The sequence below is a fragment of the Centroberyx gerrardi genome, chromosome 1, assembly GCF_048128805.1.
Source record: "Centroberyx gerrardi isolate f3 chromosome 1, fCenGer3.hap1.cur.20231027, whole genome shotgun sequence".
In the NCBI taxonomy this organism is placed as follows: domain Eukaryota; kingdom Metazoa; phylum Chordata; class Actinopteri; order Beryciformes; family Berycidae; genus Centroberyx; species Centroberyx gerrardi.
The window spans coordinates 14,014,327-14,028,840 of record NC_135997.1 but is presented as its reverse complement, the minus strand read 5'-3'; the positions used below and the strand labels follow the sequence as shown (position 1 = coordinate 14,028,840).

General features: G+C 41.9%; 1 protein-coding gene across 3 annotated transcripts; it reads right to left on the bottom strand.

Annotated features, from left to right (window-relative positions):
• Window positions 1-41: 41 nt before the first annotated feature.
• Window positions 42-14,020, bottom strand: caprin1a (cell cycle associated protein 1a). 3 transcript variants are annotated; one of them, XM_071906407.2, is made up of 18 exons: window positions 13,888-14,020; window positions 12,043-12,177; window positions 10,737-10,799; window positions 10,269-10,355; window positions 9,128-9,369; window positions 8,419-8,501; window positions 6,768-6,926; window positions 6,579-6,631; window positions 6,381-6,464; window positions 5,547-5,708; window positions 5,273-5,381; window positions 5,020-5,081; window positions 3,487-3,618; window positions 2,833-2,992; window positions 2,388-2,576; window positions 2,072-2,178; window positions 1,794-1,854; window positions 42-565 (listed from the first exon to the last, which is right to left on the bottom strand). In XM_071906407.2, exons 2-18 carry the CDS (start codon window positions 12,175-12,177, stop codon window positions 501-503), a joined length of 1,953 nt encoding a protein of 650 aa, XP_071762508.1. In that variant the 5' UTR covers window positions 13,888-14,020; the 3' UTR covers window positions 42-500. The 3 variants fall into 3 exon arrangements, with proteins under 3 accessions (XP_071762508.1, XP_071762509.1, XP_078141889.1); XM_071906408.2 differs by lacking the exon at window positions 3,487-3,618 and having other exon boundaries at window positions 43-565; XM_078285763.1 differs by lacking the exon at window positions 42-565 and having other exon boundaries at window positions 1,254-1,854.
• Between the last annotated feature and the right edge of the window lie 494 nt (window positions 14,021-14,514).

Genomic DNA, 14,514 nt, shown 5'->3' with positions numbered 1-14,514 from the left:
GAGAGCATTTATATGTATGGGCAATCATTAAATATATTGAATAATTCACACAAGGCAAAGAAAACGGCACTTTAGATCTGTTATTACGTGAAATAGAAAGCTTCAGTATGACCATAGCAAAATGTACATAACAGAGAATGACTTCATTGCAAGTTTACTCTAAGTGCTTGTTCAGTCCCATAGTAAAGCATGCTTACACCTGAAGGACTATAAATTGTATAGTCTTCTTATATGCCTGTATATATAGTACAAGCCATTACACTTCAGTAATACCAATTTCTTTCAGCCACGGCAAATAAATGTACAGTTACTGAGACATGGATAGTCCAACAGTACACTAATTCAAGATTTATCAGGTTTAAGGCTATGCAACGGCATTATGATTGTGAGAAAGATTTACGTTGTACAGGTCAGACAGAAAGACAGTCCAGTAAGGGGATTGGTGGTCCAGCAGTATGGGTACAGTAGGTCTAACAACAGGTGGAAGGTGGTGTCCAGGATTACCTGGATTGCTGCATAGCCATTTGGCTCATCCCTTGGCTGAGCTTTAACAGTCCTGCTCGGCCTGCAACCGCCAAGCAGACAGACACAAAATCACTGCTTAGCATTTCACATTGGTGAGACAAGAGACAATTCAAGTATTTAAAATGACTTCCTTCAAATTAGATTTCTGTCAAGTCTCATGGGGGTAAAATAATGGTTGCAGTGTTCAAGAAGCAGCTGGTTAAAAAGATTGAGCCAAGGTAATGTCTAGCTAAAAATAAAATCCAAGAGCGCTGAATCCAAAATAGCCAACATTTCCCAAGTTGCAAATTCAAATTAGCACTAATCTTATTTTTCCTTGTGCACTATCTGCGAAGCATGCAGAATGGTGTGTCTTCTGCCAGATGGAGGGGATTTAAATCATGTGATTACTTCCACAGACTTGGAGAATAGATATCCAAATGCATGTGGGCATATTTAAATTAGCTCATTAATGTTTTGTATATACTCCAATGACAGAAGACAGACTACTTCCATTTCTGATTGGTATGAAGGGCTCAGTGAGCGAGGAGAGAGAGAGAGAGAGAGAGAGGCAGACAGGACCCATCTCAGCAAATGATGACCAAAATTTCCCAACTGAATCAACCCACTTAGACACGAAAGAGCAGATAGGCTTTCAATAGCAGCACTGGTTTACAAGCCCCAAATGCATGCCAAAAACAGGATGCAACCCAGGTCCAAACCAAAAGAAAGTAGCAGCAAACAGCAGGTAATACAACACATCTTTATTGAAACAGTCTCTCAACCAATAACATTGGCGTACAAAGAGGTGATGGCGCGAGAGGGGAGAGTGAAAAAAAAGAAAAACATTTAATAGCCTCTATGAAAATCAAAAGGATTAAGAGGAAAAAGTGGCTGACAGCATGGGGCAGTAAAAGAAAATAAGATTCTCATGGATTGGACTGACAGTGGCAGGGTATTTTTTGCATTTATTTTGTACAAAAAATAAATTAATGAAATCTTTCAAGTTTACAGGAATATCTATTTGTTGTTTTTAACACCCAGACTTGCTGATAATCCTAAATGTTGTGAAGTTCAGCATTGCGTGTGTTAAAACATTAAGAGTATCTAGACCAAAGCAGGCTGACTCTGAGTAGGCCAGGAGTTAAAAAAATAAGATCACCAATGAGAAACAGAAAAATTGTTATAAAAGTGAACTGGGGCAAACACATTCATAAATCCTGAATGTTCAACGTGGCGCAACTTGACGGTCCTTAGGATCCTTTAGGATCGCATTGCTTGAGCATTACCTCGGGAGCAACCTCGAGGTCCCTGGGCAGCTCCCCGCTTGTAGCCTTGCTGATAGCCCTCCTTTAAGAAACAGAAAAGACATTTAGCATCACCACCGTATACACAGATTCTCCCTTAAATCTCTAGAATTATTCTGTTGGTGATCAGGATGAGTGCCAAAATCACTACATTTCAAAATGAAACAAAAGAAAATTGAATCATTACAGATCTGATAGTAAACAGTACAGTTTGTTGGGGCAAAATGTGTATTGAAGGAAGTGGCAAAAGGAGTCCTTACCCGCTGGTAGGTGCTGTTTGAATAGTCCCGAGACGTGTTAAATTGGGTTTGACCATAACCACTATTGGGAGCATTCGAGAAAGGAGGGCGATAGCTATCATATCCCCCTGAAGATGAAAGACATGGTGTCATTAATATTCCACCAATATGTGTGCAATGAATCACTCCTTTGTCAATATGTCAATACGTCTTCCAACAGAATGCATCTACCCAAGTATGTGCAACTTGAACATGTATGTGGACACAGTCTCTACTACAAACCATGAAGCCACACTGCTGCCTGAACCTAATGTAAAACATCACTTGATGCTCGTACCTCTGAAACCGTTGGAGGCCCCCCGGTAGCCGTTCATCATGCCACGGGCGTTCCGCGGTCCACCCCTGGGCACGGCCCTGCTGTTGTAGAAGGACTGGCCCGGCCGTCCGAACCCAGCACCTGGAGACGACTGTTCATGGCCCCCTGCTGAGGGCATGACCTGGTCCTGGGGCTGGAACCCGGCGACAACTGGACAGGAGGAGATGAGACAGTGGTCAGTTATGCAGGTCAGCTTTAAATCATAAAATAACTTTCTGCCAACTGCACTGCTGCAGCTTTTTCCGTTTATTCAGTTCAATTTTCCTCTCATTACTACTATTGTTTTTTTTTTCTTTTAATGTAGAGTGAATGTAGAGTTCCTGCTACTTCTATTGCGCCAATCTTTTTCAGTGCATATAAACTATTCGGTCCGAACACTAGCATCCAGGTAATGCTCCTCCCTCACCTGACTGTAACGCCTCCTGTGTGATGTCAGGCTGGTCTACGGTATTCTCTGATTGGCTGCTAAAGCCCTGTCCATAGCCACTAGGGAACTGACTGGGCGGCTTCAGAGATTCTCCTTGACCATCATTGGCTGGGGGCACAGGGGCGTTCATGTTAAATACCTGTGGGGAAAAAAAACATAAAACCCGTGTTTTCAGAGTTGACTTATTACACATGTATTTATGCACGCACCTAAACACAATATAAAAAGTTAAATTTCCATTACAATGTCAGCTTGACAATTATAAGGCATTAAACAAAATGTTCAGTTTGTTCATAAAGCCCCATAAAATCAGAATGCATTTGATTATGAAGCTTTATATGGACATGAGAAAAAGACAAGAGGGCACTAAGTGGGTGGAGGAGATGAAGAGCGAGACATAGGATTGAGAAATGAGGGGACATACGCCTAATTGTTGCCAATTTAGAAAGTGCACCAATAATCGACCAGTTTTCTGCTGTTCTTGGGCAATACTATAGGATTCAATATTTGATTCAACTTCCTCACCACAGCATGTTAAAATGAGTATGGAGCCTGACTGATTCCAATAGAGTGGATTACCTCCAAGTCCAAACAGAGGTGCATTGTTTAATTAGACCTGTATACAAAGCCTACCGCTTGCATGGACTGGAATGGTGCTGCGTTGACATTGATGCCTCCGCTGTGGGTGGGTTTGGAGACAGGTGGGAAGGCAGAGGGCAGGGAGGACGGGGCAGGGGACGGCTCAGAAGACAGAGACATCGAGGCCTGGGGAGGGACGAAGGAGGGAAGGCAGGAGGGAAGAAAAGGATTGAGGAGAGCTGAACGGGAGACACCGAGTACGTTTACATGGACACCAATACTCCAGTTACTGGGAGTAATCAGCTTGAGGCACTATTTAGTCTATGTTTACATAATTGAAGTAAAGTGATTTATCTTATAACGCGGTTTACATGGACTAATTTATAGTCTATATGCACTTCACTATGTTTGCTTCGTAAATACAACATCCAAGGTTAATGCGTCTGGTGACCTTTGACCTGCGCATTTTGAAAAAGCTGAAAGAAATCTGGATGAGGCGTTTACATGCCCCAATAAATGGAAAGACTGAGCAGAAATCTAGGTGTGTAAACCGGGTTATGCTTACTCTGACAGGGTTCACACATTCATCTGGACGTCAAATTCAAGGCCTCATTTATTACTCATGATCTTCAAGAAGTCCTGGTGAAATAATTCATTTTAAAGATAACCTTTTTTTTGGCATTTTTGCCTTCATTACATATTCAAAGTAGAAAGAGACAGGAAAGACTGGGAAAGAGAGAGGGATGACATGTGACAAAGGTCCCAGGCCAGACTTGATCCTCCTAGGACATCAATGAAAATATCCATCACAGGGTTTTCTTCAGGATTTGAAGCATTGATCCTTGGATAGAGAACGGTCCAGAGAGCTGAGGAATATTGATGAATTTGGGTGCTATTTTTAAATTACAAATCAAGTACTTTCAAGGCCATCCATTCATTTTCAGAAACGTTTAAGAAGCCTCATTTTATTTTTCTCAAATCCACAAACTTTAAAGGATTTTCAAGGCCAGTGGGAACCCTGACTCTGATTATAACCTTACTTCGATTAAGATAATCAGATAGAGGCATTTACATATCAGTATTTCCTTAATCGGGTTCAGATTAAGTTATTAGTGTGCATGTAAACGTACTCACAGACAACACAACCAGTCAATGGCCTTCAGAAACAGTTGAGGACAACTGTGATGAGTGTCTGCCATCCCACACCTATCACTCATTTTGCATGAATCCACAAGCACATGCACCACACAACCAAAGACCAGAGAGGTGGAGCAGCAGGTATCTGGAAATGGGTTTACCGGGTTGGGATCACTGTCATCTGTCTACAAGCAGGAATGTGTTGTGTTAGCGGACTGGTAAAAGAGGGGTAAGGAAGACACCATGGGGCCCTGAGTGCAGGACGGGGGTGGGAATTTGAGGGGAACACCTGAGCTAGGTTTGTTTGGCACCAACATGAGAAGACATTTAGCAAAAACCCAAACAAGCTGGGCTCAAACTCAGGAAGCAACTGGTCTATTTGCAGATGTTGTCTTCCGTTTCCAGCCAAGTTTAACCAACCTTTCCCTGCCGTGTTTCCATTGTACTTACTTGTGAGGATTCCTGTGGTCCAGAAACCGTACTTGTTTGGGGAAGTCTGGAGTCTGAGTGGGCTGTTCAGATCAAAATAAAAAGGGAGGCATTTAAGAAAAATTACCTTACCAAATAATCCTTCCTTCCTAGGAAATTAAGTATTCATTTATCCTAAGATTTTCTACACAGACATCCGGACTACAAATTACTAGCAGCTCTGAGAGGAGCTGTTCAAACAAATTAAAAGCAAAGCAAATTAATTGGTGCTCACCTGAAGCGCAGGCCATCTGCTGTAGGTCAACAGTCTGCCCAGGCTTCATGGGCTGGGCAGACACAATGGCCGGGTCCAGGGCCTGTCCATCGAACTCCAACATGGAGTCCTAGGGGAACAAAGCAAGCGTAAATGTAGGGTTAAGTCATGGGTCAGAACTCGGGGTGGCACAGTGAAAACATGCAGAATGTAAACTGGTGCTACATCCGTGGTATAACAACAGAGAGGATCCATAAGGTGTTCAGCAGAGCCAAGACGGACAGGTCCTCCTCACCTGCATGAAGTTGTAGGTCCCCTGCATCTGGGCCATGAGGTCTTGCACCACCTGCTTTCTGACCACTGGGTCGGTGGTCTCACAGGGGGTGTCATGGTTCACAGTGACGGGTGGTTCTGGAGCCAGCTGGGCAGGGGGCTGGTGCTGCAGGGAATTCACCATCTATCCCACATACGAGACAGGCACATTAAGGCCGATTCACATGCAGCGCTCTAAAACGCTTGGAAAACGCGAGGTGCGCTGAGTGGACAGAGAACACCGAACTTTGCGCTTGGACGGTTGCGCTACGGGTGCGCCTGGCGTTGCCAAGCAACCAAAGACAACAACTTCACACAAAGTTTGTTAGTAGTTATCATAGTAGTTATCTGAAATAATGGATTACCATCGTAGTAAAACTGTCGTAGTAGCTTTACTTCTTGATCTACACATGGAGCAGAAAAGGATCTCGCCATGAATGCATCCCTCTCTCCAAGCCAGCAAAAATACAAGAGTACGGAAATATCACAGGTAGATCCTGGACCTTCGTTTGGATGGTGAGCGATTCAAGACTTATTTCAGGCTTTCAGGCTATGTGAAATGCGGTGCGCTTGCGGTGTTCCAAAAAGTTGAGATATTTTTATCTCAGTGTGCCATGGTTGCGGTCGAAAAAAAAGGCGCATTGTGACCGCATCGCCCTTGCGTTTGCACGCGTCTGCCGCGCGCCCCCATTGAAATGAATGGATTTGAGTGCGCAAAAGACGTGGCATGTGAACCGGCCCTTAGGGATGTGAAAATAGTACACAGAAACACAACCTCTTGGAAAAATATAGACAGTGGCAGTAAGCAGTAGCATACCTGGGCCTCCACTGTCCACTCCTCCACTTGGTCTTTGTCTGTACTGCTGTACGTGGTTTCTGGAATGAACTGTCTGTTTACAAACTACAACAGAAGACCACAAACTGAAAATGTAATACCGCACAACAAAAACAGTTTTGACGTTTAAAATCATAATTTTTTCATGCAGCACATTTGCAGTGGTCACAGAAATCTCACCTCTGTGGCTTCCACTTTAATGGGCTCTGTGTATTTTTCAGAAGCTGTTCCTTCTGAAAAAAGGTGGGGCAAGCAAAGACAATTTTCTTACAGGGTCCCTTACAGGGTCAATGAAGTATTTCTCGCACACACACACACACACACACACACACACACACGGATCTGTGATAGTGGTGTGATGCTAGTTACCAGGTTCTGATGGTTGCTCCACAGTCTTAGATTCAGCCACCACAGTCTGCTCCTCCTCTTCCTCCTCCTCCTCCTCACACATGCCGTTCTGATGCGTTTGCGCTCTGTCAAAGTAACCACTCAGCAGCACCTTGTCCAGAGTATCCTTCAGTGCCTTGTCTGGAATGAAGATATTGTGACATGTCAGAAAACAACAGCACAACTTTGAGGACACGCTCTAAGGCACAGTAGACTTCAAGATATACACAGACAATTCACATTAAATGCATTATAGGAGACACGTGTTAGTCTGCATCCTCCCCGGCCAACAGGGGGTCACACATCAAAGCATTTCATTTTAACAACAGTGACAGGTGGCTCTCAACCCAAACAACTATCAGCTCAGTAGGAGCAAGGAACAACAATAGCCACAAGGGAAACAAGTCCAGGACTTTTTATTTATCATCGTTGGCAATTTTTTCAATTGTCAAATAAAGAAAGGAAAAAAATTATGGTAAAGATGATATAGCTATAATTCTCTAATCCTATTATTTTTAGTTATCATCTCTACCTCTGAATATTTTGGTCTAACAGTTACATTGTATATGTTTCCTGTAATGCTGACATGTATTATCTGTTATTAAATTCCAAAAATGGCCACAATGGATATACAAATTGTTTGTTTTTACATGGAAATCTTTTCCAATTTGGACAAGCAAGTTCATCTGTATGACAAGTGAAAATCTGATCTCGAAGGGAAAAGTTCATGTCAAGTGTATTATAATGCTTGACGCATAATGACAGCCAACACTTCCACCCACTTTATTTGCAGAAAATTGTATTTTCTATTACACAAACTTTGTAGATGGCCATCAGTAAAAGGTTTGAAGTGTGTTTATGTGTCATCATTGCTGCTGGAAAAATCGTGAAATCCATTCACAACAAAAGCACCAGAGGACTATGAATATATGTGACTGCCCATGGATTGCTTATTTGACAGTGAAATTTGGTCTGCATACATTCAAGAGGCTAGTGAAACAATGATGGGCAGTGACTGCTATCATACTTGGTAGCACTGGAGCGGGGTAATATCAGGGCAAGTTAGTTTGCATTAATTCACCACCCCCATTCACTCCTCCAGCTGCCTAAGTGTGGAGAAAAAGGCTGTTCTGCAAATGTTGTGTTCTGATACACTCTCATTCATTGCAGTCAATACCACATTGCTTTGTGTAAATAAAAGCACTGCCACAGACTTGCCCACTTTATCTTTCCAAATTATTAATATGCTAAAAGTTAGAGGGTCTACAGGGTTACAGGTCTTTCTGGGGAATTTTTTTTTCTTTAAAACCAAGCATTAACCTGTGTTATCTTTTGTTGAATGCTGGCACATGACACATGACACATGATAATTTTCCATGATGCTTCCATGAGGCTTTCTGAATTGAATTACAAATGGTCTAGTCGTACATAATCCTACGCAGTCATACTTTGTTGTCATTGAAATTTTATTTATTACATCGTATTGTGGTTGTAACAAATCATGAACCCGATATCGTGTATCGAATTGTATCATGAGATAAGCGGATTGTCCCATCCCTATGTACAACACAAGACATTTTACGATTTGCACATCATTAAAGAATGAAACCAAGAGCCATGTGAAAACACTTACATGTGGTTCCTGCCACAGCCTTGTCCCGGCCCTCTAGCAGTTCCCACAGGTGTAGTGAGGCCTCCTCATACTGGTCAGTCAACCTGCAAGTCAGACAAAAGGGTAAATAAATTCATACTTTTGTAAAAAGTAGGACAGGACCCAGCAGGAAGCTGCAGACACACCAGCATAAGACAATAAGAGAGGATGAGATATATTCTCATGTATTCTGCTCCCTCTTCATAGAACTAATTGCAAAATGGTTTAAAACTGATGAGTTTTAGAACCAGTGCTGGCTGGGGCCACCACTGGTTCTATTCATGTTCCTCTAGCCCAGTGGTCCCCAATCCTTGACCTACACTTGGGATGCAAGGTGAATGCAATATGACACAGTTACAAGCGCTGTGATATTTACTTACATAAAGCTTCTGACTATAACCATTTGTCTGGTGAGAAATTGATAGCCAATGCCACAATTAGTATTACTATAGTTTGGCCCTATGCTTAATTTGGATTTATGACCCTGCAGATTGTGTTCTATATCCTTTCCCATTGAGCGGCTGGAAAATGTGCACCTTTTTACAGCTTATTAACCATGTGTGTTATACGAAATATATTCGTATTTGATGAATTAAATCAGGTAATAACATAGCCACTGCACAGAACGTAACCACACTTCTCTCTTTCCTAAATGTCTGACCCACTGGAAAACACAGGAAGCTCCCCATACCTGACATCGTAGTTCCTGTCAGGTCCCACCAGCTTGTAGAACTCATCAAGGGTTGTGAGGTCAGCATCAGAGAGCAAGGGGGAACCAGTGGCATCAGGCCGTTTCAGGTCCTGCCTGACATTGTCATCTCCCAATCGGTCCAGCAAAAACTGCAGCTCCAAAACCGTCTTCAGCCTCCGTTGCTCCATCTCCTCCCGCTGCAGCTGCTCCCGTCTCGCAGACTTCTTCACTGCCTTTTGGACCTGAACACAGAGTCAGAGGTCATGTTTTTAGACATTTTGTCTAAATATCAAACCCAAGAATGTCAAGTCGATATTTGTGCCCTTGTGGAGAACGTTCATCTAATGTCTTTGAGATAACAAGCATCTCATGAATGTAAGCACAGAGAAGCATACTTTCAGTTTTAGATGGGCTGTGCTTGATGTTGTGCGCGTAATCAATTAAGACGCACAGCTGTTCATTTTCCCATCTGATTCAACCTGCTCTGTACCATAGACTATAGTGCTGTTTGGACGTGGTGTGTCGTTCTTGCAATGAATCTTCGGGCTTCCTATATATTCTTGTCAGCCAAATCACCATCCGATGCATCCTCGGTTGGCAAGTAAAGATCCACAATACTCATCTTTTGTTTTGGAAACATGCTTTGGCTATTAGATTATGTCAAATGTGACATGGAGGACAAAAGAATGTACAAGGAAGATTTTTTTTATCCATTTATTTTTTAAACTCAAGTTAATCAAATTTAAATCACATTAAGAGAGCTGGCTGTGCAACCGTCACTTCGCGACGCACAGACCAGTAGACGGTCAGCTCCTCCACTCACTTCACACTGTGTCGCTCGTGACATAGCCCTTCCTTCTCTTTCTCACTGTGGACTAACTTGCGATGACGTGTGATATGATACGATACATTTCCCTGCACGTGAGCTATCCTATTGGTCAACCTAACATGCATGCAACAGTTCCTGTGTGTTAGTTCTTCAATAATAATCATTAATGAAATGTGAATATATAAACGTTTGGAGGATTGGTGCTAAATACAGTTCCCTATGGCAGACACAGTTTATGGCCGTTTATGAAAGTCATAGTGCTAATGTTTAAGCAAAGTGAATTATCACTAAGTATGTGCACTCAAGACTCACCTCTTGGCCCAAAGCCAGGAAGCTCTTCTGCAATTCTCGAGCAAACTCTAGGTTGTTCATGATCTCCTGGAACTTTGACAAGGCCTCCTTCAGGTGTATCATGGAAGGGAAATTGAAATTGAGGTTTGTGTTTAGTTTGTAAAAAAAATCCTCTTCTGCTAATGTTCTTGTTCATTCTTTTAACTCAACTATGCTTTTGTTAGCCAGAAAATATGGTATTACAAAGGTAAACAATCTGCACTTGGAGACATAAATTATTCAGACACAAATCAAAAACAAAGAAACTAAATAAACAGGCAAACACGACAGCAGCTGATTTCACTGATTAGCAAACGTTCAACCAGAGAGGGGGTACTAATCAGTGAAATCAGCTGCTCTGGTGTTTGGTTAGAATGAAAACCTGTATATACATGGCTAAGATAAAACAGTGCTCTGTGTACAAATCAACAGCCAATGAATTGTACATACCAGCTGATCCTGATTCAGTCTCTCTCCATTATTCTTCCTAGCCTGATAGTCATCCAGTTTGGACTGTAGGAATATAAAAAAAAACATTACACATCCTTGCTTAACAGAAATTAACTCGTCAGGAAAGATTAATTATTTTCTAGGCACAAGTTAGGGCAGTTAAGGGAAGCTAGGTATTGGGAAATGCAAGTAGACATAGGCCACCATCTTACAGTCCCACCAGAGAGTCAGCACCACCCTAAGCCCTGACCTAGTATTGTGGTCCAATATTCAACAGACTGCTTATTTCCATGCCATGGAAAGATGCTGTAGATGAAGCATATGAAAGGAAGAAACTCAGATACTCTGAACCAGCAGCAGATGCTGAGCAGCAAGGCTGGAAAGAAAATGCACCCAGTGGAAGTTGGGTACCATGGGTTTATAGCCACATCCACAACTGGTTTACTCAGGGAGTTCGGGATTTGTAGTCAAGATTTCACTAGGCCAAAAGCAGCCAAAAAGAGAAGCCGGTGGCTCAGGCTGAGAAGAGAAGACACCAGTTGGGGTCCAAAATATGTAAATCTATCCAGTGACTAACACAGGAGTTACTGTACATATCATGATAGCATGACTATTGTGGCTGGAGTGGGTAGTCAAACCATTCAAGCTCTTGGTATAATTGTCTCACATAATAAAGCTTATAGTTAGCTGATAACATTTGGTTTCTGAACTGTTAAGCAGGCTGTTTCAAGCTTAAAGGTGGCCCAGTATTGTTTGTACAATTTGCTTTCTGAACTGCTGAGTGGGCTGTCTCAAGCCAGAAGTGTCAGTTGTCCTGTTAGCCTGTTGAGACCAATAGTGAGTTTAGAAATTATTGAGTAATGTTGTGAACTAGATATAAGCCTGTGGTGCAAGGTAGGTAGGTGACAACACTTCTGTTTAGTGTTGGGCGAGGATGTGAAGTGGAGCGCTTTGTGGACAACAGTAGTGTTCAGCCTTCTTGAGATGTTGTAGACCTAACTCAGTGAAACATCTGTGATGGGAGGTGCCCACTTGATATTCCCAATGGCATACCTGCTCTCACCCTTTTCCACAAACATCCATGCTAGGTTTCTAAATAGGCGCTCTCACAAAACAGCACAAGGGATAGCTACATCGTATCTTGTCTACTGGTAAAATTACTAATGACATAAACCATAACACATTGACAACAAAAAATAAAACAACAAAAAAAAAATCACACCCTTGCTTAAGATTTGGTGTAATTATTTAACAATAGAGGAATGATGTGAAAACACATTTTGAATCTTTAATGAACAAGAGATACCTTTTTCTTTTCCATGTTGCGAACCTTCTTGTCCATCACACCTAGAATCTGCTTCATGGCCTCAGATTGATTCCCAGTTCCCAACTCTGGACTGGCAGACTGAACAGCATTGTTGCCAACCATTGCTGAAGGCATCTATAAAAAAGATTATAATGCAGTTATAGAAAAAAGTTATGGAAGTGTGTTTGTGTGTGTGAAGGGGTCATAGACATGCAAATTCACATCTACAAGCTGTCCAATGTAACTTCAGTCTTTTTCTGTGGGCCAATGAGCAGCTCAACTGAACCAGTTGCAGTTTTAAAACGACTCTCGGACTGTCTGTGCTGGCTGCTATACCATAGCAAGCATAAAAAGGGCACAAAAGTATTGGGAGCATATGAAGCATCTCAGCGTTTCCTACTGAATTTTTTGTTGACATGGCAAGTGGTGGGGGTAAATTTTTGTTCTGAGTCCCAGGTTTGCTCCTAGATCAGTTCCAGTAAGTGCTGGTGTATGGATCATATTTGGATATATCATGATATATGGACAATGGTGCTGCAATTTTGTTTTATTTTTTCCACACGTCGGCTGAGCAATATGGCCTCTATTAACATTTGAGTGTGTGTGTGTGAGTGGAGGGGGGGTTGGGGGGGTGGGGCGGTAGCTAAATAAATGTAAAGGAAACACTGATTTAGCCTATTATTAAATCTATTAAATTGTTTAATGGTTGAAATAAAACAACTGATGTAAAAGCATTGTCTACTCCTGAAAAGTTGCTCACATTTGCAGTTCATCATATTTTACATCTTCAGTATAATTTCCCCTTGTTTTTAATCTCTTAACACTGACGTTGAACCTTTCACAAGAAATCTTTTATTTCCTTTATATAATAATTCTTCACTATACTGACTGACTCGACAATCAGGTGACAATCAGTCTGACCCGAGGAATCAGATAAACAAGGCGGATCCTTGAGTTAGCTGAGGACAGACCTAGATTGAGGATACCCAGGGTTGACCTTATTCATGGTATGTGTTTGGGACAGCGCTAGCATTACCTTTGCTAACCTAACGTCATCCAATTAGCCAGGGTTAGGATAGGCTTGGCTGAAGCTACAATCCCATCTATTCCCACATACCACAACACTGGGCCCCGGTTAACATTACTGATACCGACATCCCGGTTAATCGTCGAGCTAACCAACCCATGTCCATTTGTTTTAACGAGCGAATAAAATAAATCATGGCAATCGGAAACATTTGTTAATCGCCACGTAACGTTACATTTACTCACAACGTTAACGCTGGAAGGAAATTGCCTTGACAGAGGATGTTAACGGACATGAAAATGCCGGCCTTATTTTCAAAGTTCAAAGCCGGAGCTTCTTATCTCCCTTGGCGACGCCGGCCAAACGTTAATTAATGTTAGATAGCTAGCAATAAGTAACTGCGTCAAGTAACAGTAACTGGAAAATTACTATAGTTGGCTTTGTTAGCAAGCTAGCTGGTCGGTGGCGCAAGGTTACATCAATTTTACTTAAAAAGCAGGTAACGTTACCCCCTTGTCCTAATCTCCATGTCGCATTGTTAGCTGGCTAGCTAGCGTGCTCGCTATGTAGCTAACTAGCGGTTAGTTGTCTCGCTGGATGTCAGTTTCGAAATTAGAAAAAATATATATATTTTTGAGCGCAAACAAAAGAAGCGAATAGCCACGACGACTTCAATCGTGCAGAACAATTGTCTGAGAGACGAACTTGGACGTTTCGACTTCTCTTTTTGTCCAGTCCAGTCGTCTCGACTGAAGATGACTGTACATTTAAACGATTTTTAAAATACCCGTTCGTCGTTGATAACAATATTGCCATACCTTTATACTCTTTGTCCTCAAAGAGATTTCCTTTGTCGGATTTAGTTGTGTAGGTGCAATATGTTTCTTGTAATTTCAGTGGGATTTTGTCGTAGCCTACTGATGCTCGTACCGGCCAGTGACTGACTAGCTGTTGCTGAGCTAACGGCTACAAGGACCCCTTTGCTAACCCCACGATTGCCTGACAGTAAAATGTATGAAATTGGATAGAAGGTAGATAGACGAAGTCTTCTCGGTAGGCCTACTACCAGTTTGCTACCATTGGATTCTTGTGGAAATGAGCATTGCTTCGCTCATACACATTGCATGAGGATAACTTGCAATGTTCAGTAGGGATGGGAATAATTAAGCATGATGGCCAGTGATATATTAATAGATTACAGTAATAGTATGGTAATGTGTTGTAGTTGTTAACATGTAATTCAATTTATACTTTAAGTGCATTTTGCAGCAGATTAGTGGCATTTTAGTGACATAGTTTAGGTACATATCTACAAACATTTTTTTAATAAATAAAAGTTATTACAACATACAAATATTAAGCATTTGTGACAGTTAAAGGGGCATCAAGCAATCTGTGACCTATCTTTGACCTCTTATATAATTTATCTCCCCCTCACAAGTCTC

Excerpts from the sequence above, each read along its gene's own strand:
- caprin1a (XM_071906407.2), bottom strand. The coding sequence starts at position 12,177 with ATGCCTTCAGCAATGGTTGGCAACAATGCTGTTCAGTCTGCCAGTCCA. Across the intron at positions 6,632-6,767 it reads GGAGCAACCATCAGAACCTG|AAGGAACAGCTTCTGAAAAA; the intron begins GTAACTAGCATC and ends ACCTTTTTTCAG. Across the intron at positions 2,577-2,832 it reads ACAGGAGGCGTTACAGTCAG|TTGTCGCCGGGTTCCAGCCC; the intron begins GTGAGGGAGGAG and ends CCTCCTGTCCAG.